The sequence below is a fragment of the Equus quagga genome, chromosome 10, assembly GCF_021613505.1.
Source record: "Equus quagga isolate Etosha38 chromosome 10, UCLA_HA_Equagga_1.0, whole genome shotgun sequence".
Lineage (NCBI taxonomy): Eukaryota > Metazoa > Chordata > Mammalia > Perissodactyla > Equidae > Equus > Equus quagga.
Window position 1 is genome coordinate 41,607,973 of NC_060276.1, and position 27,545 is coordinate 41,635,517.

General features: G+C 37.2%; 1 protein-coding gene across 7 annotated transcripts in view; it reads left to right on the top strand.

The window, feature by feature from the left end:
* The window catches only part of ZMAT1 (zinc finger matrin-type 1), a 188,170-nt gene extending 167,624 nt beyond the window's left edge, over nucleotides 1-20,546 (top strand). For all 7 annotated transcript variants that reach the window (XM_046673921.1, XM_046673920.1, XM_046673915.1 and 4 more), the window contains 2 exons: nucleotides 8,368-8,467; nucleotides 18,039-20,546. In XM_046673921.1, the coding sequence (XP_046529877.1) occupies nucleotides 8,368-8,467; nucleotides 18,039-19,362 (1,424 nt within the window). In that variant the 3' untranslated portion in view covers nucleotides 19,363-20,546. The remainder of the gene's footprint in view (nucleotides 1-8,367; nucleotides 8,468-18,038) is intronic.
* Nucleotides 20,547-27,545: the final 6,999 nt, after the last annotated feature.

Here is a 27,545-nt window from a genome sequence, read left to right on the forward strand (position 1 = left end):
CTTCCTTCTTCAGGCTCTATTCTTTGTCGTATGTAACTCCTTATGCTCTGGTTCTTCTCCTGTGTTTCCATTTCTTTTCTATATTCTTTGGGGGCTCTTGTTTTTACTTCATTACCTAAACATAGGTGTTCCCATGGTTCCATTCTTGACCTTACTCTGCAAACATGATCTAATCTGTTCCTCTGATTTCCTCTCTCATCTGTATGCTTATGACCTTTCTGTCAAGCTTTAGACTCATATATCTAAATGGCAGCCACTGCTTCACCTGGATAACTCATAGCTGTTTCGAATCCACTCAGTCATTCAAAGTAGAAACCTGTAGTTAACTGTGGATCCTCCACCACCTCCTTCTTCACTTTCTGTATCTAATGAAGCACCAAGCCATAACTATTTTAAGCACCAAGCCATAACTGTTTTACCTCCTGAATATTACTGTGCTCTTATCTCCAGCCCTGCTCTTCCCACACTAGTCAGGCCCTCAGCGTCTTTCCTAGAGCTTTGCTACTCAAAGTGTGGTTTGTGGCCGGTGTCATTGGCATCACTTTGGAACTTTTTAGAAAAAAAAATCTCAGGCCTCACTGCAGACCTACTGAATCACAATCTGCATTTTAACAAGATCTCTAGGTGATTGGTGCTCACAATAAATTTTGAGAAGCATCGTTCTAGAATATTGCCACAACCTCCTAACTACTCTCCTTGCTGTCAGTTTTGTCTCCCCTAAACCACCATCAGTTTAACCACTAGTGTTTCACCTAAAGTGCATATCTTTCCATGTCATTCCCCTGCTTAAAAATCCTTAATTCTTGGGGCTGGCCTAGTGGCATAGTGGTTAAGTGCACACGCTCCACTTCAGTGGCCCAGGGTTCACAGGTTCGGATCCTGGGTGCAGACCTACACACTGCTCATCAAGCCATGCTGTGGCGGCGTCCCACATACAAAATGGAGGAAGATTGGCACGGATGTTAGCTCAGAGACAATCTTCTTCAAGCAAAAAGAGGAAGAAAAATAATCCTTAATTGTTTCTCTGTTCTCTAAGGATAAAATCTAAGCTTCATAGCTCTTTACCATCTTGTCCCTGCCTTCCTTCTCCAGGCTTATCCCCTGCTACTTCCTGCCATGATCTATGTGGGTCAGAACCTGCAAACTGCTTATGGTTCCCAGAAACCGTTACCCTATTTCTTGCCTCTGTACCCTTGTTCATGCCGCCATTTTGCCTGGCACATCTCGTCTCTCTTCTCCTACTCACTCTTTAACATGCTACTTTCCTGGAAGCCTTTTCACTTCCTTCAAGGTTTATCTTCTGTGCTTCCTTAACCTGCATATCTAATAATCTCTCCATGTGTCTTTATCTCCCATTAGAATGTAAAGTCTTTCAGGGAAGGTACTTCATCTAGTTCATCTGTATTTCCAGTGCTAGAGATAAAAACTAGCACAGAGAAGGCCTACCTCAATAGAGATTAGTTTAATACATGATTTAGCGAACTATTGACCTTTATATATTGATTGCTAACCCTGTGTTTGTACTATTTAAGTTTGCTACTTAATGTGATTCAACATATCGCCCAAAGTTACATAGAGATCTGTGTTTTTATTTAGGATTTTAAAGAATATTGATTTAGGCAAGTATGGAAATAGAAGTGATTGGGCTTCTGAAAGTAGTAGATGTTTGGAGAAATGACAGACTTCTACTTGTTGGGGTATTTTTCCTATTGCTGGGCTGAGGGTATCTGAAATAAGTGACTTCTAGTTTAGTGGTATTAGGTAAATTGGAACTGAGTCAGTTATGAGAAGTGTGTGCACTCTGGTCACTTCTGAAGAGAGGGTCATTTTAGCACTCTGAAGTTTCAAGGTTATTAGAATGAGAGAATGAGAATTTTGGTGAAATTTTCATCTGGCCAGGGAGAGAGTGCTGATCATCAGCATAATTTAATCCACTCACTGAAGTCATTTTACACTAGCCTCTGAAGCTAGAGCTCAAAGAACAGAGTTATCCCTGCTTTGACTATTCCATTTTCAAAACAGTAAACATTTAAGAATTAAAAAATAGTTGAAGAATTTAAATTAGCTAATGAGAATTTCAAAGAACAGTAATGGCAGAATCCCATAGTATAAGTGAGCAAGTGGTAAGACAAAAACAGTTTAACACGTGCCACTTTAACTATTTCACTCTTCACCCATTTCTCCCTTCTTTCTGTCTCTGCGTTCTTTTCCGTCTGCTGTTGTTTATATATATTTCTACTATATTTAATCTTTTTCTCTTTTTCTTCATCATTCTCACTGGTTTCTTCATGTCCCCATCCTGCCCAGATCTTATTAGCACAGGAATGGCTACCATAACGATATGGAACTAAAGTATGTATGTATTTTTTATTTATTGTATTTGTTTTGTTTATCTTACTAATTTCTAGCCCCATTATTGCACTTAGATGTCTTACCTTCACCTGTAACTCAACATATCTCAAATTTAATTAATAATCTTCTCTAAAACCAACTTGACTTTCCTCTTATCTGTCTTTGCCGGTAGTAGCACTGTTTATTGGTCACCTACACTTGAATCTTTGAGGGCATCTTTGACTTCTTAATTTCCCTATATCCTATCCATCAGCAAGCCTTATCACGTATTCTTAGAACTATTTCTCCTTCCTGTACCCTTCCATTACATATTATATTTCCACTACCATCGTCTCACACTTTAATGCTCTAACAACCTTATGGAAGACTTTACTTAGACCTCATTGTTATTCTTTAATTCCCTAGTAGCAAGATTTCAACCCTAGATCAATTCCACAGACACGACCTTTTCTACTTTTACGTTCAGGATACTGAGTGATGCTATGGAAAATTATTTTAAGGCTAGAGAGTGGGTACCTCTACAGAGTCTTGGTATCCAGCTTCTATGAACTTTTAGTCCTACTTATCCTTTTCCTTTTCCTTCAGTTTCCTCTCAGCAATGATTTGTAAACCTACACCACTCTCCAAGACTCTGTTCCACTGTTCCACACTCCCGCTTCTCACACCCTTCAGGCAAGCTTATTCCTTATTTCATGAAGAAAAATTTGGCCATCAAATGTGAATTACCAAGTATCTTGCCTTAACCAAATCACCCCTTAACCCTAAGTTCCCCTTTAATTCCTATACTTTCCCCTTCTCCTCTTAGCCATGTTTTTTGTTGCTGTTGGTTTGTTTGGTTGGTTTTGGTTTTTTGTTTTTCAAATACACTCTTACTGTCTTCACTGTTATTCATTCCTCAACTCACTGCCATTTGTTGACACACGTTCCCCCAGCGCTCCACACCAGTACTCTACCACTTCACTGAAACTCTTCTTCACAGGGTCCTAGTGACCTCTAAATTTCTAAATCCAATGAACATCTTTACTCCATTCACTAATTATTCCTTTAAAAATCTCTACTTCCATAGCTCCTTTGACATCACTCTCTACTGTTCATCCTGATAAATCTGTCTTTGTAAACTTTTCATTGGCCCCTCTTCCTCTGCTATCTTAGTTTAAAGAATAAAAAGAACTTTATTCAGAGTTTTTTCATTATGTTGTTACTCCTATGCCCACCCATACATTGTCCTCAGGAGATCTCATGCACTCTGACTGTTTTAACTACCTATGCTCTGACTTCTCCAAAATCACTCTGATCTATCTTCTGCCTTTCAAACTCTTATATCTAACTGCCTGTTGGACACCTTTACATGGAGATCTCACAAATATCTCAGACTCTGTGTGTCCAAACTCAAACTCACCATTGCTTATTCTCCCACCTCCTAAAGCAGCATTTCCTTCTGAAGTTCCAATTTCAGTTAACAGGATCACCACCCACTCAGTTGCCAAACTAAGATCCTGAGATTTATTTTAGACTCCTCTAGATTCCTCCTTCTCTCTTATTTCCCACATTCAATCAGTCACAGTATTACTGGTTTTAGTGCTAAATATTTCACCAATCTTCCTGTTCCTCTCTACCCCTACTGTGGCCCTTCTAGCCCATGCCCTTCTTATCTCTTGCCTGGTCTAGTATATTTACATAAATGTGCTCTCCTTACTTCCAGGCTTGCTCCTCTCAAATTCATCTTCCATATTGCAGCTAGAGGAGAGATTTCTTTAAATACACAGCTGACCATGTCACTTACTACTTAAACCACTACAAGGTTTCCCATTGCAAAAATAAAAAGTCTAGGCTCCTTAGCATGTAATGTAAGTGTCTCTTTGATCCAACATTCTTTTGCCTCTCCCATATCACCTCCCTATATTTTATTCTACAACTATTCCAAATTTTGAGAAGTTCCTGTAAACACTTCTGTGCTTTTTTTCTGCTAGCTGCTCTGCCTACAATGCTCTTCTCAACTCTTTTCATCAAGTTACTATGTTTCATCCTTCCAAGTTTAACTAAGGCATCGTCTCTTCCAGTAGCCCTCTTCAGACTGCCCTATTGTGCTAAGTGCCTCTGCTTCTTTGAGCTCCCTACTCCTTAAGCATATCTTTCTCTCACATTTTGCCACATGAGATTGAAATCCTCTGTTCATGTATCTATTTCTCACTTTGATTTGTGAGCAACCTGTCCATTTTACTCATCTTGTACCCCCAGCATCTAGCGTGATGTTTGGTGCCACATAGTTGGTTGTATTGGTTGGATGAGATTATTTGAATTCAACACATCGTGCTCATTTCTCTCTCTGCCATACCTAATATTGTTTTCACCCCCTGGAATGCCCTTATCTGCTTTCCTTACAGTTCAAATCCTTCTCATCCTCCAGGGTCCATCACAACTTCCCTCACTGCTCTAGCTCTTGGTATTCTCCCTTTCCTCTGATTTCTCATAGGCGTTACTGTTCAATTGCATTAATTATAGCCCCTTCACTGAATTAGCCACTTGAGATAAGGGATTATATTTTATTCTGTAATATCCTTCTCAGCGCTTTAAATGGTAATGAGTATATAGTTTTTCTCAATTAATATTCCCAATTGTTTATTTAGAGGCAGTATCATGTAGAGGGATAAACATAGATTGAGAGAAATGTTTAAAGTCACTTGCCCAGTTGCACTTCAGATTCCTTAGGTATAAAATGAAAATAAGGCTACTTCACAGGATTGAAAAAGGATGAAATGAGGCAGTATATACTGTACCCATCACAGAATAGGTCCTCAACAAACGTTAGTTTTTAAAAAATGTTTGGTTTTCCTGTCATGATTTAAAAACAGGTGAATTCGATATTTTCTGTTTTTCGTCATCAGCTAAATCCCACATTGTTACATTTTTGTTTATGTGTAGCTCTCAACTGATTTTCCCCCATTTAAGATATTAGACAAATGATTCTCATCCTTGACTGCATATTAGAATCATGCAGGGAGCTTTTAGAAATCCCAAATATGTAATCCCAAGGCCATCCATCAAATCAATTAAATTGGAATCCCTGGGACCTACACATTAGTGTTTTGTTTTGTCTTTTTTAACTCCCCAAGTGATTACAGTAAAGAGCCAAGATTGAGAACCACAATGTTAGACTATAAAGACATACACTTCCCCAGTTTATGCTTTGAAAACGAAAACCTTAGTCCAGGGAATTAGAGGATAGGGCTGTGATTAGGAGAAGAGTGGGCCCCACAAGTGTTAGGTCATGGAAAATTCTGAAAGGTACAAGATGCAAAGAAGCTTGAGTTTCTGGGTGAAGTTAGAAACAAGGAACCTTAGCAGGGCTGAGGGCAGCAAAGCTGGATAGGAGCAAAGAGCAGACTCAGATAGGATAATGGAGAGTATAAGAAACATAGTGGAGACAAGTTTCAGGAGGGCTAGACCAGGAATTTTGAACTTGAGGTCAATAAATACGCCTCATATCTTTATAGAAAGGATTTGCACCATTTTTATATATTATTTTCTGAGATGTCTATATCCTAGAAAAAGATAAAGAATATCAGTGTATGAAAAAGACAAGGGCTAAGGTAACAGTAATGAGACTACAGTTCCATAACTGCCTCTGGATCTTTCCTATCTGACCTGCATCTCCTCTAAACCTCTAAATTACCTATATTATAATCTTCTGATGTAATTTATGAAGAAACAAAGGAGGAAATGAGGAGAACATTATATATAATGTAATTTATAAACACTAAACAAATATGTAAAATCCCTGAAATATAGTCGGAGTTTATAATCATAGTGAAGATCATTGGCTCCATAGTCTAGGGCAGTGATGTTCAACAATGGCTGCAAGAAAAATCATCTAGAATGGTTTCAAAAAGTAAGAAAGTCTGGTTCCACCCCTAGAGATTCTGATTTAATTGATCTGATGCGGAGCTGTAACATAAATATTTTTAAGGTTTTCCACCTGATCCTAATGTGTAACTAGCTTTGAAAATCTCTAATCTAGAGGAAACCAAGACTCTTGCTTATCTTGTATAACTTGAGTGCCCTCAAAATGTATGGTATTGGCCAAGCAAATCTGAGCCTTAATTTCCACATCTGCTAAATAAGGACGGTAATACTTTCCTGAAAAGGGTTGTTGTGAGGATGTAGAGTCCTGGATTTAGTTCTTGGCTTTGCAGGAAGTCCAGAATCTTCAGAGTTGATCAGCCTGAAATCATGAGCTCACCAAACCAGAAAATAGCTCGGAAGATGCTGATAAATAACTGAGGAACTGGAAAGGTATTCCCTCAGTGTATTTGCCACACATTCTCTGATAATAATTACCAGGAGTATTATTACAATACAAATTCCCTGTCCCAGAACAGTGAATAATGTTCTCCAGGGGAGAGGACTAGGGATCTATATTTTTAATTAACACTCCAGGTGATTCTTATCACAGAAGTTTGGGAAACATTATAGTTTAAGTTAATACATTGTCATTCTTGTTACTGATTTATGGTAGAAGGAGATATATATATTTCCAGTTCACAGGGCTTTTTAAAAAATATCTATCATCCAGGGGATCCTTTTTATGGTATCAAAGAATATGGGAAACCAAATTATAATCAGAAAGTGATTGGTGAGCATGAAATCAGAGCACAGGGAGAGAGGATAGTTTTGAGGAATCATTCATTCAGACTTTGGCATAACCTGCTGAGCTCCCCTGGGCCCACCATAGAGTATATGTCAACAGTGAGCAGAGAGGGCTGGCCCCATGGCCAAGTGGTTAAAGTTTCATGTGCTCTGCTTTGGTGGCCTGGGTTCACAGGTTCATTTCCCGGGTGTGGACCTACTCCACTCATCAGCCATGCTGTGGAGGCATCCCACATACAAAGTGGAGGAAGATTGGCACAGATGTTAGCTCAGGGCAAGTCTTCGTCAAGCAAAAAAAAAATAAAGACGAAGATTAGTAATGGATGTTAGCTCAGGGCGAGTCTTCCTCACTAGAAAAAAAAAAAATAGTGAGCAGAGTCCTCAGGTTCTGCAAAGTCCCCATCTTTCTTTCCCCTTGACAATAGTCTCATGTTTCTATGAATAATCTTTGCTTAGACGAAGCCAACACACTTGGTAGTGATTAATTTAGCATCCTTTAAATGATTAAGTTACTTTTGATTTAAAAGAAGATGACCTTGCTTGACCCTAAAATCTCTGCAGCCATCAATTTATTGCCTCTCTTCCTTAGGGTGGGATAGTTTTATATTTGGCTTATGAAATTTATTAATTTGCTTCTTCTGACCAAAGAGACAATGGAAGGATGATAATATTAAGAAAATAAAAATGAATTTATCCCTTGCTTGCAATTCTACCTAAGAAGCAGAATAGAGAGGTAGCTGGTATACCTATTCAATAGCTCTTGACTCTTTTGAAACGGTAACTAGTAGTTTTGTTTTAGAATTTTGCTTTCAGCGTTTATCCTGAGAGTGGGGCTCACTGAACCTCTCTCCTTTATAAAATATGTCTGTGGAAATTACTTTTGGTAAACTAATGCACTACAGTGATTTCAGGTAAGAGAGTAAAAATTTGCTTTTATTTGTCTTTAATCTTTTGGGATGTTTCAGGTTTTGATTGGGTGGAAAGAGAACTAGGGGCAAACAAAAAGAGGTTGGTTGAGGGATTAAGAGGCAAAGGTTAGTTGGGCTTGCTAAATTCGGAGTTCATGCCCCTTCCATGTAGCAACAATAAGAAGGCAGATAGCAGTTTCTTAGGAAAGATGCCAGGGCTGGAGAAGCAGTGTGGTGTAGTGTAAAGAATTCTGGACTTTAAATTAAAAGAGAGGGGCTCTGAGAGGCTATCTCTGTTACTAACTGGCTCTATGACTGACCAAGTCGTTTTACCTCTCTGGGCCTTATCTTTGAATTGGGAAAGTTCACGAAGATGATCTCTAGTAAATTCCTGTCCAGCTATGTGATTATTAGTATATCCATATTGACCTTCTTAACTTCAACTCTTTTTTTTTTTCAGCATTTAGTATGAGAACATATGTTTGTCACATTTGTAATATCACCTTTACATCTTTGGAAATGTTCCGGTCCCATATGCAAGGAAGTGAACATCAAATTAAGTAAGTATTTTTTACCAAAATGCTCCTGTGACACCAAAGACCAGAGCTTCTATCAAGTACTTTTGCATGTGTTTTACAGACTGTCTAGGCATTCATTTCCCTATGAGTTGATCCTGGGTATGGATGGTAGTATTTGTAACGTATTGCATGCTAGTAGCATCCCCTAGGGAGTTCTCTAGCCATGATGGTATATAGGTAAAGCTGGCTAACTGGCACGCCTTCTCACCAGACAGCATGGTCCTTCTTTGGAGCAAGGCTAAAGGATCATTCTCAGGCTAACCATACAAATTCAAATAATCCCTGAAAGACTGGCCTAGTTCCAGGGATTCAGTGATCCAATCATTGTCCTTCGAGTGAGGTATAGTGGTTAAGGAAAAAAATCTTGCAGTTAGACACACCTGGATTGGAATACCAGATTTATCTTTCTACCAAATGTGTAACTTTGGGTAGCTCTGATATAAAGCAGTTATAATGAAATATAAAAATATGTATAAGGTGCCTGGCCTGGCACATAGTAGGAGTTCACTAAACGTTTGTTCCATTCTATTCTATTATCTTAAGGAGGAGGGGATTGAGTGGACAATTGGGGACTGGATAAATCAGTTAGCAGGACAGAGGAACACTTAACTATTGTATATTTGGTTTGTTGCTTTTAAAATCAAAGCATAGTATTTCTATTATATTATTTTATTCTAGTAGGAAATATTTATATTGAGTCTGAATACTTAGAAGCCAAATTGTCTGACTCACCAAATTAGCTTAAGGTTCCTTTAGACTCTTAAAATCTCAGAGTTCCAGAATAAATAGCCATCACATTTATATATCCATACAAGGAGCTGACTTAAAACTTTTTTTGTTATAGTTGACATACAATATTATATTAGTTTCAGATGTAGAACATGGTGATTCAACATTCATATATGTTACAAAATGATGACCATGGCAAGTCTAGTAACCATCTGTCACCATACAAAGTTATTATAATATTATTTACTATATTCCCAATACTGTATATTACATCTCCATGACTTATTTATTTTATAACTAGAAGTTTGTACCTCTTAATTCCCTTCACCTATTTTGCCCATCCCCTCACCCCCCTTTCCTCTGGTGACCACCAGTTTGTTCTTTGTATCTATGAGGTTTTTTTTTAAGATTGACACCTGAGCTAACATCTGTTGCCAATCTTCTTTCTTTTCCTCCTTCTTGTCCCTGAAGTCCCCCAGTACATAGTTGTATATTCTAGTTGTAGGTCCTTCTGGTTGTGCTATGTGGGACACCACCTCAGCATGGCCTGATGAGCTGTGCCATATCCATGCCTAGGATCCAAACTGGCAAAACCCTGAGCTGCCAAAGCAGAGCTCGCAAACTTAACTAATCAGCCACAGGGCCAGCCCTATGAATTTGTTTCTGTTTTGTTTTGTTTTGTTTGTTTTGTTTTTTAGATTCCACATATAAGTGAATTCATACAGTATTTGTCTTTTTCTGTCTGCTTTGTTTCACTTACCATAGTACCCTCTCAGTCCATCCATGTTGTTATGTTGTTGCAAATGGCAAGATTTCATTCTTTTTTATGGCTAAGTAATATTCCAGTGTGTGTGTGTGTGTGTGTGTGTGTGTGTGTGTGTGTGTGTGTAGGTGTATGTGTACATGTACACCACATCTTTATCCATTCATCTATCTATGGACACTTAGGTTGCTTTCATATCTTGGCTATTGTAAATAATGCTGCAGTGTACATAGGGGTGCATATATCTTTTCAAATTAAGCATTTTCATTTCTTCGGATAAATACCCAGAAGTAGAATTACTAGATTGTATGGTAGTTCTATTTTTCATTTTTTCAAGAATCTTCGTACTATTTTGCATAGTAGCTGCACCAATTTACATGCCTATCAGCAGTGTACCAGGATTCCCTTTTCCCCACATCCTGTCCAGCACTCATTATTTCTTATCTTTTTAATAATAGCCATTCTGATGGGCATGAGGTCATATCTCATTGTGATTTTGATTTTTGTTTCCCTAATAATTAGTGATGTTGAAATCTTTTCATTTACCTATTGGCCATCTTTGGAAAAATATCCGTTCAGATCCTCTGCCTATTTTTTATTTGGGGTTGTTTTTGATGTTGTTGTTGAGTTGTATGAGTTCTTTACATATTTTGGATATTAACCCCTTATTGGATGTGTGATTTGCAAATATCTTCTCCCATTTGGTAGATTGTCTTTTCATTTTGTTGATGGTTTCCTTGCTGTACAGAAGCTTTTTAGTTTGATGTAATTCTATTTGTTTATTTTTTCTTTTGTTTCCCTTGCCTATGGAGACATTCAAAAAGATATTGCTAAGACCGAGGACAAAGAGCATACTGCCTTTGTTTTCTTCTAGGAGTTTTATGGTTTCAGGTCTTACTTTTGAATTGTTAATCCATTTTGAGTTAATTTTTGTGTATGGTGTAAGATAATGGTCTGCTTTCATTCTTTTGTTGTGGCTGTCCAGTTTTCCCAATGCCATTGATTGAAGAGAATTTTCTTTCTCCATTGTATGTTCTTAGCTCCTTTGTCTAAAATTAGCTATCCATAAATGTGTAGGTTTATTTCTGGGCTCTCACTTCTGTTTCATTGATCTATGTATCTGTTTTTGTGCCAGTACTATGATGTTTTGATTACTATAGTTTTGTAGTATATTTTGAAGTCAGGGAATGGGATACCTCCAGCTTTGTTCATCTTTTTCAAGAGTTGCTTTGGCTATTCAAGGTCTGTTGTGGTTCCACACAAACTTTAAGATTCTTTGTTCTAGTTCTGTGAAAAATACCATTGGTGTTTTGATAGAGATTACATTGAATCTGTAGATTGCTTTGGGTAGTATGGACATTTTGACAACATTCTTCCAATCCATGAGCATGGAGTATCTTTCCATTTATTTGTGTGATCTTCAATTTTGTTCATCAATGTCTTATAGTTTTTAGATTACAGCTCTTTTACCTCCTTGGTTAAATTTATTCCTAGGTATTTTATTCTTTTTGATGCAATTCTAAATGAGATTGTTTTCTTAAATTCTCTTTCTGATTGTTATTAGTGTATAGAATTGCAACAGATGTCTGTATATTGATTTTGTATCCTGCAACTTTACTGAATTTATTTATTCCAATATTTTTGGTGGTTCCTTTAGGGTTTTCTATATATAGTATCATGTTATCTGCAAATGGTAACAGTTTTACTTCTTCCTTCCCAATTTGGATGCCTTTTATTTCTTTTTTTGACTGATCACTTTGGCTAGAACTTCCAATACTATGTTGAGTAAAAGTTGCAAGAGTGGGCATCCTTCTCTTGTTCCTCATCTCAGAGGAAATGCTCTCAGCTTTTCACCCATTGAGTGTGATGTTAGCTGTGAGTTTGTCATATATGGCTTTTATTATGTTGAGGTATGTTCCCTCAATACCCACTTTATTGAGAGTTTTTATCATAAATGGATGTTGAATTTTGTCAAATGCTTTTTTTCTGCATCCATTGAGATGGTCATATGATTTTTATCTTTCTTTTAGTTAATGCATATCATGTTGATTGATTTGCAGATATTGAACCATCCTTGCATTCCTTGGATAAATCACACTTGATCATGGTGTATGATCCTCTTACTGTATTGTTGAATTTTGCTTTGCTAATATTTTGTTGAAGATTTTTGCATTTATATTCATCAGGGATATTGGCCTGTAATTTTCTTTTTTTGTTGAGTGTCTTTGTCTGGTTTGGGTATCAAGGTAATGCTGGCCTCATAGAATGAGTTGGGAAGCATTCCTTCTTCTTCAATTTTTTGGGATAGTTTGAGAAGGATAGATATTAACTCTTCTTTAAATGTTTGGTAGAATTCACCCGGTAAGCCATCTGGTCCTGGACTTTTGTTTGTTGGGAGTTTTTTGATTACTGATTCAATTTTGTTACTAGTAATTGATCTGTTCAGATTTTCTATTTCTTCCTGATTCAGTCTTAGAAGATTGTATGTTTCTACGAATTTATTCATTTATTCTAGGTTGTCCAATTTATTGGCCTATAATTCTTTGTAGTAATCTCTTACAAGCCTTTCTATTACTGTGGTGTTGGTTGTAACATCTCTTTCACTTCTGATTTTATTTATTTCAGCCCTTTCTCTTTTTTTTTTGATGAGTCTGACTAAACATTTATCTATTTTGTTTATCTTTTCAAAGAACTAGCTCTTAGTTTCATTGATATTTTCTATTGTTTGTTTGGTCTCTATTTCATTTATCTACTCTGATCTTTTTTATTTCTTCCTTCTACTATTTTGGGCTTTGTTTGTTCTTTTTCTAGTTCTTTTAGATGTAAAGTTAGATTGTTTATTTGAGATTTTTCTTGTTTCCTGAGGTAGGCCTGTATCACTGTAAACTTCCCTCTTAGAACTGCTTTTGCTGCATCTCATAGATTTTGGAGCATTGTGTTTCCATTTTCACTTGTCTCAAGGTATTTTTTGACTTCCTCTTGATTTCTTCATTGACTGATTGATTATTTAGTAACATGTTATTTAACCTCCACGTATTCATGTTTTTTCCAGTTTTCTTGTTGTAATTGATTTCTAGTTTCATACTGATGTGGTCAGAAAAGATGCTTGATATGATTTCACTCTTCTTAAATTTATTGAGATTTGTTTTGTGGCCTAGCATGTGATCTATCCTGGAGAAGGTTCCATGTGCACTTGAAAAGAATGTGTATTCTACTGTTTTGTGATGGAATATTCTGTATATATCTGTTAAGTCCATCTGGTCTAATGTGTTGTTTAAGACTAATGTTTCCTTGTTGATTTTCTGTCCGGATGATCTATCCGCTGATGCAAGTGGGGTGTTAAACTCCCCTACTATTATTGTATTACTGTTAGTTTCTCCCTATATGTCTGTTAATGTTTGCTTTATGTATTTAGGTGCCCCTGTGTTGGGTGCATAGATATTTACATTTATTTCCTCTTGTTGGATTGAGCCCTTTATCATTATATAATGCCCTTCTTTGTTTCCTGTTACAGTCTTTGTTTTAAAGTTTATTTTGTCTGGTATAAGTATTGCTACCCCAGCTTTCTTTTTGTTTCCATTTTCATGGAATACAGGCATACCTCAGTGATACTGTAGGTTTGGTTCTAGACCATTGCAATTAAGCAAATATTGCAATAAAGCAAGTCACACAAATTTTTTGGTTTCCCAGTGCGTATAAAAGTTGTGTTTACACTATACTATAGTCTATTAAGTGTGTAATAGCGTTTTGTATCAAAAACCAATGTATATTACCTTAATAAAAAATACTTTATTGCAAGAAAATGCTAACCATCCATCTGAGCCTTCAGTGAGTCATAATCTTTTTGCTGGTGAAGGATCTTGCCTCATTGCTGGCTGCTGACTGATCAGAGTGGTAGTTACTGAAGGTTGGGGTGGCTGTGGCAGTTTCCTAAAGTAACACAACAATGAAGTTTGCCACATCAGTTGACTCTTATGTTCATGAATGATTCTGTAGCGTGCCATGCTGTTTGATAACATTTTACCCACAGTAGAACTTTCAGAATTGGAGTCAGTCCTTTCAAAACCTGCTACTCCTTTGTCAACTAAGTTTATGTAATGTTCTAAATCTTTTGTTTTCATTTCAACAATATTCATAGCATCTTCACCAGGAGTAGATTCCATCTCAAGAAACACCTTTGTTTGCTCATGCATAAGAAACAACTCCTCATCTGTTAAAATTTTACCATGAGATTGCAACAATTCAGTCACATCTTCAACCTCCACTTCTAATTCTAGTTCTCTTGCTGTTTCCACCACATCTTCAGTAACTTCCTCCGCTGAAGTTTTGAACCCCTCAAAGTCATCCATAAGGATTGGGATTAACTTCTTCCAAACTTCTGTTAACATTGATATTTTGAGCACTTCCCCTGAATCATGAATGTTCTTAATGACATCAAGAATGGTGAATCCTTTCCAGAATGTTTTCAGTTTACTTTGTCCAGATCTATCAGAGGAATCACTATGGCAACTATACTCTTACAAAATTTTTCTTAAATCAGACCTGAAAGTCAAAATGACTCCTTGATCCATGGGCTACAGAATGAATGTTGTGTTAGCAGGCATAAAAACAACATTAATCTCATACATCTCCATCAGAGCTCTTGGGTGACCAGGTGCGTTGTCAATGAACAGTCATATTTTGAAATGAATCTTTTTTCCTGAACAGTAGGTCTTAACAGTGGGGTTAAAATATTCAATAAACCATATTGTAAACACATGTGCTGTCATCCAGGCTTTGTTGTTCCATTTATAAAGCACAGGCAGAGTAGATTTAGCATATTTCTTAAGGGTCCTAGGGATCTTGGAATGGTAAATGAGCATTGGCTTCAACATAAAGTCACCAGCTGCATTAGCCCTTAATAAGAGAATCAGCCTGTTCTTTGATGCATTGAAGCCAGGCATTGGCTTCCCCTCTCTAGCTATGAAAGTCCTAGATGGCATCTTCTTCCAATATAAGGCTGTTTCATCTATATCGAAAATCTGTTGTTTAGTGTAGCCACCTTTATTAATTATCTTATTAGCTAGATCTTCTGGGTAACTTACTGTAGCTTCTACATCAGCACTTGCTACTTCACTGTGCACCTTTATATTATGGAGACAGCTTTTTTGCTTAAACCTCATGAACCAACCTCTGCTAGCTTCTAACTTTTCTTCTGCAACTTCCTCACCACTCTCAGCCTTCGTAGAATTGAAGAGGGTTAGGGCCTTGCTCTGGATTAGGCTTTGACTGAAGGTAATGTTGTGGCTGATCTGATCTTCTATCCAGACCACTAAAACTTTCTGCATATCAGCAACAAAGCTGTTTTGCTTTCTTATCATTCATGTGTTCACTGGAGTAGCACTTTTAATTTCCTTAAGAGTGAGAGACATGTAGGGGCTGGCCGTGTGGCCAATTAGTTAAGTTCGCATGCTCTGCTTTGGCTGCCCAGGGTTCACTGATTTGGATCCTGGGTGCAGACCTACACACCTTTCATCAAGACATGCTGTGGTGGCATCCCACATAGAAGAACTAGAATGACCTACAATTAGGCTATACAACTATGTACTGGGGCTTTGGGAGAAAAAATAAAAGTGAGAGATGTGCGACTGTTCCTTTCACTTGAACACTTAGAGGCCATTGTAAGTTTATTAATCAGCCTAATTTCAGTATTGTTGTGTCTCAGGAAATAGGGAGGCCCAAAGAGAGGGAGAAAGACAGGGGAATGGTTGGTCAGTGGAGCAGTCAGAACACACACACATTTATTGATTAAGTTTGCAGTCATATGGATGCTGTTCGTGGCACCCCAAAACAGTTAAAGGAGTAACATCAAAGATCACTGATCACAGATCACCATAACAAATATAGTAATAATGAAAAAGTTCAAAACATTGCAAGAATTACCAAAATATGACACAGAGACACAAAGTGAGCAAATGCTGTTGGAAAAATGGCGCCGATAGACTTCCTTGATGCAGGGTTGCCAGAAAACTTCAATTTGTAAAAAGCGTAAGATCTGTGAAGTGCAGTAAAGTGAGGTGCAATAAAAGGAGGTATGCCTGCATCTTTTTCCATCCCTTCACTTTCAGTTTCTGTGTGTCTTAAGATATGAAATGAGTCTCTTGTAGGCAGCATGTAGATGGATCTTGTTTTTTTTTTTTTTTTTTTATCCAGTCAGACACACTATGTCTTTTGATTGGAGCATTTGGTCCATTTACATTTAAAGTAATTATTGATAGGTATGTACTTACTGCCATTTTGTTAATTATTTTCTGGTTGTTTTTGTAGTTCTTTTCTGTTCCTTTCTTATTCTCTTACTCTCCTCCCTTGTGATTTGATGACTTTTTTAATGTTACGTCTGTATTCCTCTCTCTTTATTTTTTTGTGTATCTATTATAGGTTTTAGGTTTTTAGTTACTATGAGCTTCATGTATAACAACCTATGTATACGGCAGTCTATTTGAAGTTGATGGTCACTTCAGTTCGAGCACATTCTATAAGCACTACATTTTTACTTACCCCCCCATGTTTTATGTTTTTGACATTATATTTTACGTCTCTTTATTTTGTATATTCCTTAACTAATTATTGTAGGTAAAGATAACTTTAGTACTTTTGTTTTTAACCTTCAAACTAGCTATATAGATGGTTGATCCACTGTCTTTACTATATGTTTGCCATTACCAGTGAGATCTTTTTCTTTCCTAATTTTCTTATTTCTAGTTACAGCCTTTTCTTTTCTGTTTAAAGAAGTCCCTTTAACGTTTCTTGAAAGGCCAGTTATGCTTTTGCTTGTCTAGGAAACTCTTTATCTTTTTTTTAATTCTGAATGATAACTTTACTGAGTAGAGTCTTCTTGGTTGTAAGTTTTTCCTTTCAGCGCTTTGAATATACTGTGCCATTCTCTTCTGGCCAGTAAAGTTTCTGCTGAAAAATCAGCTGATAGTCTTGTTGGGGTTCCCCTGTACATGAATAGTTGTTTTTGTCTTGCTGTTTTTAAGATTCTCTCTTTAACTTTTTACACTTTAATTATAATGCATCTTGGTATGGATTTCTTTGGATTCATCTTATTTGAGACTCTCTCTGATTCCTGGACTTGGATGTCTGTTTCCTTCACCAGGTTGGGGAAATTTTCAGCCATTATTTTTTCAAATAAGTTTTCTGTCCCTTTTTCTCTCTCTTCTCCCTCTGGAACCCCTATAATGTGAATGTTAATATGCATAATGTTGTCCCAGAGGTCCCTTAAACTATCCCCATTTTTTTTAAATTCTTGTTTCTTTTTGCTGTTCTGATTGGGTGATTTCCAATACCCTGTCTTCTGGATTGCTGAGCCATTCTTCTGCATAATCTAATCTGCTATTTTGGTTACCTCTAGTGTATTTTTAATTTCAGTTAGATATTTCATTTGTGATTGGTTCTTTTTATATGTTTTCTGTCACTTTGTTGAAATTTTCAGTGTTCATCCATTCTTCTCCATAAGAATGGAGCTCCATGGTGAGCATCTTTATGACCATTACTTTGCACTCTTTATCTAGTAGATTGCTTATCTTCATTTCATTTAGTTCTTTTTCTGAGGGTTTGTCTTCTTTTTTCATTTGGAACATATCCCTCTGTCTTTTCATTTTGATCCAATCCTGACTAATCAAAACTTTTAAAACAATGTGACATTCAGATCAGATCATCTTCAGGGCATTAAATATTATTGATCCTCTCCCACACATCCCACATGTCTTACATTTTAAGTACTGTAGCAGTATCAGATATATCTGCTTGTTTGTAACCATTTTCCCTTTCATCCAAGGCCTGAAATTTTTTTGTGTGTAAAAAATTGTGAGGTGCCTGGGAGATAATCTCACTATCCCTTCTCCTGCTTTTTGGCATAAAAAGTCATGATTTATAGCTTTTATATTGAGGTAGGTTTTTAAAATTTATTTGGGCTTTTGTTGTTTTTGTTTTGTCAGACTGAACTTTCTGAATGCAAAAAAATATTCAGAATAAAATAATCTAGTAACTAGAACTTTCTACTCTTTTTTTTTTTTGCAGAGAAGCTATCGTTATCAATCTAGTGAAGAATTCAAAGAAGACACAAGACTCTTACCAAAATGAAAGTGCAGATTATATCAAAGTTCAGAAAGTCAGAGGACCAGAGCCCAAGACTTGTTTCAGAAAGATGGAAGAGAGTGTTTTGGAAACCCGTGGGTACAGACAAGTGATTGATTCCAGATTCAGACATAGAATGTTTGAAGGGAGGCTCCCATGTGAGACTTTCCAGACATACCCAAGATCATGCAGTATTTCACAAACAGTGGAAAACCAGTTACCTCATTGCTTACCAGCTCATTCAAAGAAGACATATGACTCTTTTCAAGATGAACTGGAAGATTACATCAAAGTGCAGAAAGCCAGAGGATTAGATCCAAAGACTTGTTTCAGAAAGATAAGAGAGAGCTCAATGGAAACCCGTGGGTACAGAGAAGTTGATTCTGGACCCAGACAAAGAATGATTGAGCAAAGGTTTTCATTTGAGACTTCTCAGACCTACCAGCGACCATACAATATCTCACCAGTAGAAAGCCAGTTACATCACTGGTTACCAACTCATTCAAAAAGGACATATGACTCTTTTCAAGATGAGCTTGAAGATTACATCAAAGTGCAGAAAGCCAGAGGACTAGAGCCAAAGACTTGTTTCAGAAAGATAAGCGATAGCTCTATGGAAACCCTTAAGTACAGAGAAGTGGTTGATTCCAGACCCAGACATAGAATGTTTGAGCAAAGACTCCCATTTGAGACTTTCCAGACCTACCCAGGATCATACAGTATTTCACAAGCAGTGGAAAACCAGTTACCTCATTGCTTACCAGCTCATGACAGCAAACAGAGACTAGACTCTATAACCTACTGTCAATCGACCAGAGACTGTGTCCCAGAAAAACCAGTACCTCTGAGCCTTAGTCATCAAGAAAATAACTCTGGCTCATACAGTGTAGAATCTGAAGTTTACAAGCACCTCTCAGCAGAAGACAATACCACTGACCATCAAGCAGGTCATAAACGGAGACATCAGAAGAGAAGAAGGCACCTGGAGGAAGGCAAAGAAAAGCCAGAGAAGGAGCAGTCCAAGCATAAAAGGAAAAAGAGTTATGAAGATACAGATCTAGACAAGGACAAGAGCATCCGGGAAAGGAAAAGAGAGGGAGATAAAGTCAGTGTCAGTTCAGAAAAGCTTAAGCATCGAAAAAAGAAAAAAAGCCATGGTGTAACCTCTGAGAAAGAAGAACGTAAGCACAAGAAAGAGAAAAAGAAATCTGTTGAAGAAAAGACGGAAGAGGAAATGCTTTGGGACGAGTCTATTCTTGGATTTTGAACTTTTATTGTTTACTGGAGGATAAAGTGAAGAAATCGGTTAAGAATATGGATTTGGATAAAGACAGGCACATCTTGAGATAAAGACATGAATTTAGATAAAGACAATGAATAAAAGGAGAAGTGGATGCAGTCAGTTTAGGAAAGCTTAGTGTTTTCATAAAAATTGAAACCGAATTGAAAGAAGAAACAAACTTAAGCCTAACCTCTGAGAAAGAAGAACATAAGAGAAAAGAAACCTGTTGAAGAAAAGACAGAAGAGTCAATGCTTTGGGATGAGTCTGTTATAGGAGTTTGAACTTTTAGTTTTGTTTACCCAAGGATCAGTTGAAGAAATCAGTTAAGAAAATGGATCTAGACAAAAGCAAAAGCATCTCATGAAGAAAAGAAGTGGATACAGTCAGTGTCAGTTCAGGAAAGCTTAGTGTTTTTGCATAAAAATTGAAATTGAATTGAAAGAAGAAACAAACAAGTCTAAACCTAGCCTCTGAGAAAGAAGAACATAAGAACACAATAAGAACATAAAAGAAAAGGAAGCCTGTTGAAGAAAAACAGAAGCATCAATGCTCTGGGATGAGTCTGCTTTGGGTTTTGAACTTTTTAATTTTATTCCCTTAAGATTGAATTGGAGAAATAAGTTGAAGAGTTTGGTTTCATCAAATTCATCTTATTTGAATTTTCCTAAGTGGACAGTTACTTTAACCTCTAACAAAAGCAAAGTGAAGTAAAAGTATTCAATATGCCTTTTCCTCAAGTTACTTTTCCTCATTTTCTTAAAAAGAAAAATTACACATTTCATACATATAGTGTAATTTCCCTTAATGAGGTTGTCTCTACTTCTGTTCATCAAATTGCTGTGATAGTGAATTATTTACCCCTGGAAGATAATTTATTTTAAATGAGAGAATTACCAGGCATTACTGAATCCATTCCTTGTTTGGGTTTGTGTTGGTGTTGGTTGTATTTTGTTGTTGTTGTTGTGTTTGTTTATGTTTCTTGGTTTTATCCAAGAAAAATGTATGAAGCAATTGAGACTGATTTTTTGTTTGTTAAATCTAATTTGCAGTGTATTTTTGTATTTTCTAGTTCTGAAAGTGGAAAATTAAACAGTCTATAATAAACTTAGATGATATATAGTTTTAAAAAGCTCTTAAAAAGTACTGATACAAAATCAGTCTATATTCTGGAAATGTTTATATTATATTAAAGTGTTTTAATTTCTACATATCGTTTCGTGTAAATGATCATTTCCCAGCCAAAGATGATTTTATTTTGGGAGTGAGAGGGGGGAATAATTAAACAATTCGCACCTCTGGGGAGATCATACTGTAAAGGTGTAATAATTTCACTTCTTCTACATCTTGCTTACTAGAAGCTGATATTCTGAGATGAGTTCAGTTTTAAGCTAGAAAAATATGACTAACTAAATGCTTGAAACTGAAGAAGAAAGAATTTGTAAGTGGGAGAGGGCTTGAGGATGCTTTAAATTGTTGCATCTTGATTATTTTTTTTACTCGGGTGCTCCCTTTTTTATGATAAGCACCTCCTGTAAGCATTTGAGCATCACCATAGTATAGTAGAAAGAGTAATAGCCTGGGAATCCAAATCCCAGGATTCTGGTCTCAGTTGTACCATCAAGTTGCTGTGTGGCCTTGTGGGAATACTATCCAAGTCCAACATGGAGTCATCAGGAATAGGAAAAATAGGACACAGTATTCTTTTGACATATTAATCCTATCAAAAAAGCAAGTAAATTTAGGTGGTGCTATATCTGCACTTAGGCAAGGCAGTTAATAGTTGTTTTTTCTTGAGGTTTGAATAAAATGGTACATATGAGCAGAAGCATAATATGATTGGTTGGGTTTATACCTGGTTGAACGAATAGTCCAAAAGGGAATTAGATGGTCCCCAAATTAACTTTTCTTCCACGAGACTGTTGGTATAAGATTATTTGGTGCAACAATATCACTTCTCTTTTTAACACATCTGGTGTACTGGTGAAAGGAGAGGGGAAAGAAGAACCAGAGTAGAGCAAATAGACTGTCAACTAGCTGAAAACTGGCAAATTCTCTTTTCTGAGCAAACCAAAAACAATGCAGCATTTTTTTTTCACAGAACGTTCGAGGTGAGATAATTGAGTTGTAAGAATTTTGAGTTTTGATAAATTCTTTTACAGAAGTGCATTTTGTGTTTAAAGCATGGGGGTAGGAACTCAAAACTATATGTCATAAGATTATTCATTAAGATACCAAATTATAGTGATCTTTTCAAAATAACTTAAACAGATCAATGATTCATTAAAATTAGCCACGCACAATTTTGGTCAACCCTGGATGAATCATACAAATTTTAAACATTAAAAGCATTTAAATTGAGTGGCATGGCAAGTCGGAGAAGGGACGAGAGTGTTGTGTTGACTACATTCTTGGGGAAGTCACCAGTGACTTGCTCTAGAAAGTTGTTTTGAAAAATTTTAGGACAAAAACCTTTTTGTCAAAAATAAACTTTATGTTAACCAGAAAGCATTATTTTCCGGTTGAAGCTGGGAACAAGGACCTGGAGCCTGACTTTGGCACATTTGCTTTGCTCTCAACTTCTGCCTCTGAGCACTTGGAGGTAAGAATAAGTCAAGGTATTTAAATATACAGGATCCAAAATGACCTCCACCTCTGGAGTTCTTTGCTAAATCTAGTAAGATGAAATTTAATAGTATAAATATTAAATCCTACATTTGGTTATGGAAGATAGTACAAAAACACATTTGAGGAGACATAGTTTAAGATAGTACATGTGAAAACAATGTTGGGATTTTTATTACATGTTTGGTTTGAGAGACTACTAGGCTCATCCAGACATAAGATTACATATGATCTAAGGCAAATTATCAAAGTCGGGATTCAGACAAACAAATTAATATCACCTAGCTTCATAGATATATCCTCAACTGAATAGAGAAGATAGAGGCAAATTTTGGCTGAATTTGTAAAATAATTTCCAATAATTGGAGCTTTAGAAAAAAATGAAATTGACTGCCTTGTTATATGCATTCACTGAACAAGTAATAAGAGCTGACTGTCAGCGCTGAGCCAGGAAGGAACTCGAGAAAAATATGAAGAACATAGGCTCTGTTCTACAAACAGTTCACAGTCTAACAGAGATAATGGAGCAATAAACAGGAAATTTCATTATAAGTTTGATAGAGGGTACAATAGCAGTGATGAAGGATGCTGTGGGTATCAAGGGTAACAAGCTTAATGGGTTGGGAAGTGGGCATTCGGGAAAGGCTTCCCAAAGGAAGTGACATCTAAGCAGACCTTTTTCTCTGAGTTCAAAGACTTCTTTTATATATCCACTTGGCTATTTAAGTACTTCAAACTTAATATAGCCAAATAGAGTGCCTGCTTCTGCCACTACCAATCACTCATCTCCCAGTTCCCCCTATTTCTGTAAAACCTTCCTGCAACTGCTCAAGCCAAAAACCATTTTTTTAAAAGATTTTATTTCTTTCCTTTTTCTCCCCAAAGCCCCCTGGTACATAGCTGTATATTCTTCATTGTGGGTCCTTCTAGTTGTGGCACGTGGGATGCCGCCTCAGCGTGGTTTGATGAGCAGTACCATGTCCGCACCCAGGATTCAAACCAACGAAGCACTGGGCCACCTGCAGTGGAGCGCGCAAACTTAATCACTCGGCCACGGGGCCTGCCCCAAGCCAAAAACCATTTTTGAGTACCTTTTCACTTCTACGTTAGACCATAAGCAATTCCCCTTGATTGTACCACCAAAATATCTCTTTTACTGTCGAATTCTCTTCATCTTCACTGCCACTACTCTAATCTGAAATATTATTTCTTGATTATACTGGGAAAATAAGTTTCAGAGCAACTGAAACATTAGAAGAAGTCATCATAGGTTCTCAATTGCAGGTGAGTGGGAAAAAACTGCACAGAATCAGCAAGAGAGCAAAGAGTGCTATGGTGAACTAAGACCTTGAGGATTTCAGAACTATCCAGCACACAGTTTCCTCCAGAAGAACAAACCCACATACAAAAAGAAAACTGCTAGTTTCAGAAATCAAATTGAACAGGGCAGAAACATTGTGGGGAAGGGGAAGGGAAAGTTCAAATGGTAGTGAATAGGGGAAGAATCCAGAGAAAGCAGATCTGGGGAAATATGACAGGAAAATAAACTAAAGGTGAGACCTGCAGGATGCGAAAACACCAGAAAAATGCACACACAAAGTAAATGGAGACTCTAACTCAGTATTTCAAAATGATCTGAAAGAATTTTGAAAGACAGCATAAATAAGGGAAAGAACCCAAAAATAGACAACAGAAGGATGTGAAATGAAAAACTGACAGAACTAAGGAAATAATTATAAAAGAAATAATTCATAAATGAAGACTAAATTGGAAGGAATACAAGAGAGAAGAGACACTATGCTAAAGATAGTAAGGGAAATAAAAAATAGAAAAAAGGAAAGTGAAGTTAAGTTTTTGAAAATTCTGTAGATTGATAGAATAGATAGATAGAATTGATAGAATAGATAAAAGCCAACAGTGATACAATTAAATTTGTTGTAATTGATGCTGTGTTGTTCTACCCAGAACCACCCCGCACCCCTACCACACCTTTTCAGGACGGAGGTACTCATTTCCCTAACTTCTGAGGAATTGGCCTCGTCTGAAGGGAACTGTCTCTCCTAAGGTTATGCCCTCTCCTGGAGGTAGTCCACATCCATTGACAGGATAACGTAGGTATGCAAAGGCCAGCCGTCCTGTTTCAATTTTGGGCTATTCTGAAAGGCCATCCTAGTTCCAGATCTCCTCATGGAATCAGCTGAGGGTTTTGTTGTAACTGTATCACAGTTCAATTTCTCTGGTAATCTTGCTTCCCTCACTGCATCACAGATGTGTTTCTTTTGAACGTGACCCTATAAATTACCTCCAGCAGATCTCCAGAACCTTATTTAAGACAGGTGATACCAAGAGTAGTCCTAGGAAACAGACTCCAAAAATGGGATTTGGGGAGCAGGCAGTGAAGATCATTTTGTTGGTAGTTGATAAAATACTGGTAGTGGATAGTCCCTGGCATGCTATAGCAGTACAATTGTTAAAACTTTAATGGCGATGCTAGTGGAAAGGAATGTACGTGCAAGTGTAATATCTCAAGCAGTTGAGAGGATTGAGGGATATAGCAATTCTATGAAATCTGCTGACTCTTGCTGAGTGCCATTGATGCACTGGAGAAAGAAAATAAAAGGCTGAGAGAATTAATTACCAATTTAAGGCAAAATATAAACGTCAGAGGGCATCTTTGGTAGCATATAAAGGGACTTCCATCTCTTCATCTTGAAATCCCACCTTAATGGGACCCGGAACCCACTGAACTTGAAAAGGTGTACCAATTCTAGGATTGCCAGATAAAATACAGAATGCCCACTTAAATTTTAATTTCAGAAAAAGAGCTAATTTTGAGTATAAATATGTCCAATGCAATATTTGGGCCATATATATATAAAAAAAAATTTCATTGTTTATCTGAAATTCAAATTTAACTGGGTTCCCTTGTATTTTTTTTTTGTAAAATCAGGCAACCATACCCATTGCTCCCCAATTAATGGCTAGCATTCCTGCCGTGCTTGAAGATAATATCTAGCTCTCTGCCTTGCAAGAAAAGTCCCCCCCGTGACCCAGCATCTATCCCATCACTCCTCCTGGCCACCAGACCAATAACTATGCTTAAATCACAACTTAACTTGGCCTGAGAAGTGTTGGTCTGATAAGGGAAAAGGGGTCTATGTGCACTCTAAGGGAAGGAAAGAACTAGGAGAAGGTTTGGTGAGATTGAGCTCAAAGGCCAGATCATTTGTGGCCAGACTGTAGGCAGGCTAGAGGTTTCCAGGAAGAGCCCCATAATGCAGGGGTGTTAGAGAGAGAGAGTAAGGATAGAGGGAGCAGCCCACCTGAGAAGGTATAGGAGAATATGCACAGGGAGAGTAGGGTCGGACCTGGAAGACTTTGACAAAGAGGTCTTTGTTAGGTAACAGGGGTCACTGAGGATTTCTAAGCAGAAAAAAAAAATGAGAGGGGGTTGAACTGGATGGTCTTGAATGAATCTAATGTGCCCATAAAAAAAGTGTTAATGTGAAGCTTGGGAGGGTGGGCAGGGAAGGAGAACAGACAAAGGATCTGTACAGCAATCCAAGTGTGACATCAGGGCTTAAGGTGGTGTCAGAGAGAACAGATGGAGGGAGACGGTGAAGTTCTCTTTCCAAGACTCTGAAAGACTAGGACTGGGTCATAGGTGTCTGAAAATATTTGAGCTGAGAGACAGGAAAGTGGGAAAGCAAAGGCCAGTTTCTGACAGGCTAATTTCACAAGGACTGACATCAAGAAAGTCAACCTAACCTCATGTCATTTAAGAAAAGAATCTTCAGACTGAAAGGAACCTAATAATTTAATTACAGACTCAAGTTTCTTCAGACTTTTTAACAGTGTCTAAGGGAGATTAAACCTTTAAGTAAATAACAATTGACCTGTGAGACTTGGGGCCAGTAAAGCTTCACTCTGCACCTCAATTTAAGATAGGCACTCAGAAAACAGATGCTTGGGAGTAGCCATGATAAATCATATTCTGGAAAGGTAGAAAAGGATTCCCACATGTCTGCTATTCTATAAACAAAATAAAATTATTAGCATAACCTCACTAAAGGTTTGGTCCATTTACGTTTTCTCACTTTTGTTTTTTCTCCCTTTGTTTTTTTTCTTTTGTTTTTACATAAGTTTTAGGCATATTCATGGCAAGATTAAGGAGGGAGAATTCATAATATCTTTAATTAGCTCACCGAGGGTAAAACAGTGTGTCGAGAAAATCTGTGTATTTCTTTTCAAAAGATTAACTGTACATCAATCTTACCTCACCTGTAATATATACTGGTCAAGGAGATTTACTAGAAAGAAGCAGTGTAGCCAGTGCCACCGCTCCCCCAAAGATGGAAAAACAAAGAGTACACAGCATTCCTTCCCTTCATTTAAGAAACGGTCTAAGCAAGCAAGAGGTTTGTTTGGTTCCTCGAATTTTCAGCCACCACAAAATGGTAAATCTATAAATAGACAGCTATGGGCAGAAGCAAAAACCATTTATCCAGCTCTTAAGAGGTTGGCTTGAGCAGGGCTCATTCCCATCCCAGGAAAGAAGAAAATCCTGGCCTTATATATTTCTGCAATGCACATCCAGTGAAGTCAGGATGTGATTCCTGAGGCTTTCCATGAATTCACTTCAGTGTAATATCTATTATTCAATGACTAGGAGCAACCTACCAAGTGTCCAGGTAGCTTATAGCACAACAGGAGGAGAAAAAACCCTACACATTGTGGGAAGATAGCATGGAGTAGTTCAGGCATTGGATTCAGAGTCAGAAGATCTGGATTTGAAAGAACTCTCTCACACTCATTTGTTTTAAGGTAACTGGAGGCAGGTTATTTAACCTCTTGAAACCTTACTTTTTCTCATCTGTAAAATGGAGATTTAAAAAAGCTCATCTTGCAAAATTATTTGAGGATTAAATGAGATATTGTATTGATACAGTTTCTGACACATATTGAACTCTCAGTAAGTGTGGATTAAATTAGAATATCAAGTAGAGACTAATAGCAGGGTGCTCATGACTAAGTGCTAAATTACACAGCAGTGACCCCCTCCAGAAAACCCTCTTTCTAGTAGTCATAGCTGTGCAAAGATGAACGGCGTTATCTCAAGAGGTAATGAATACTGGCAGTTTGAAGGCTGGATAATTATTAGATGAGGCTGTTCAGGGAGCTCTGAAGCATTACCAACCTCACTCTCATTTCTCACTCATAACTTCTCTTACTTTTTTTCTACCTTACTTTCCTTTATCTACAATTTCATCACATTTTTAAAAATCTTGTCATCAAGCCCTGATCTTTGTAAGCTGCCTTGACATTTTTTGAAATGAAGCCTGATATAAACAAACAGTCAAATTTCACAAAAATTATATGTGGAATTGTATCTGGGAATTAAAATTTTCGTGGTTTCATTTTTTTTTTTACTAGGAGAGATTTGGTAGGGAAAGTGTGACTTTGAGGAGGCTGAAGGAAGAAATAAAAGTCACAAACTCATTGTATTGACACAATTTTCAGGCTATTGCTTTGTGAGTAGGCATTT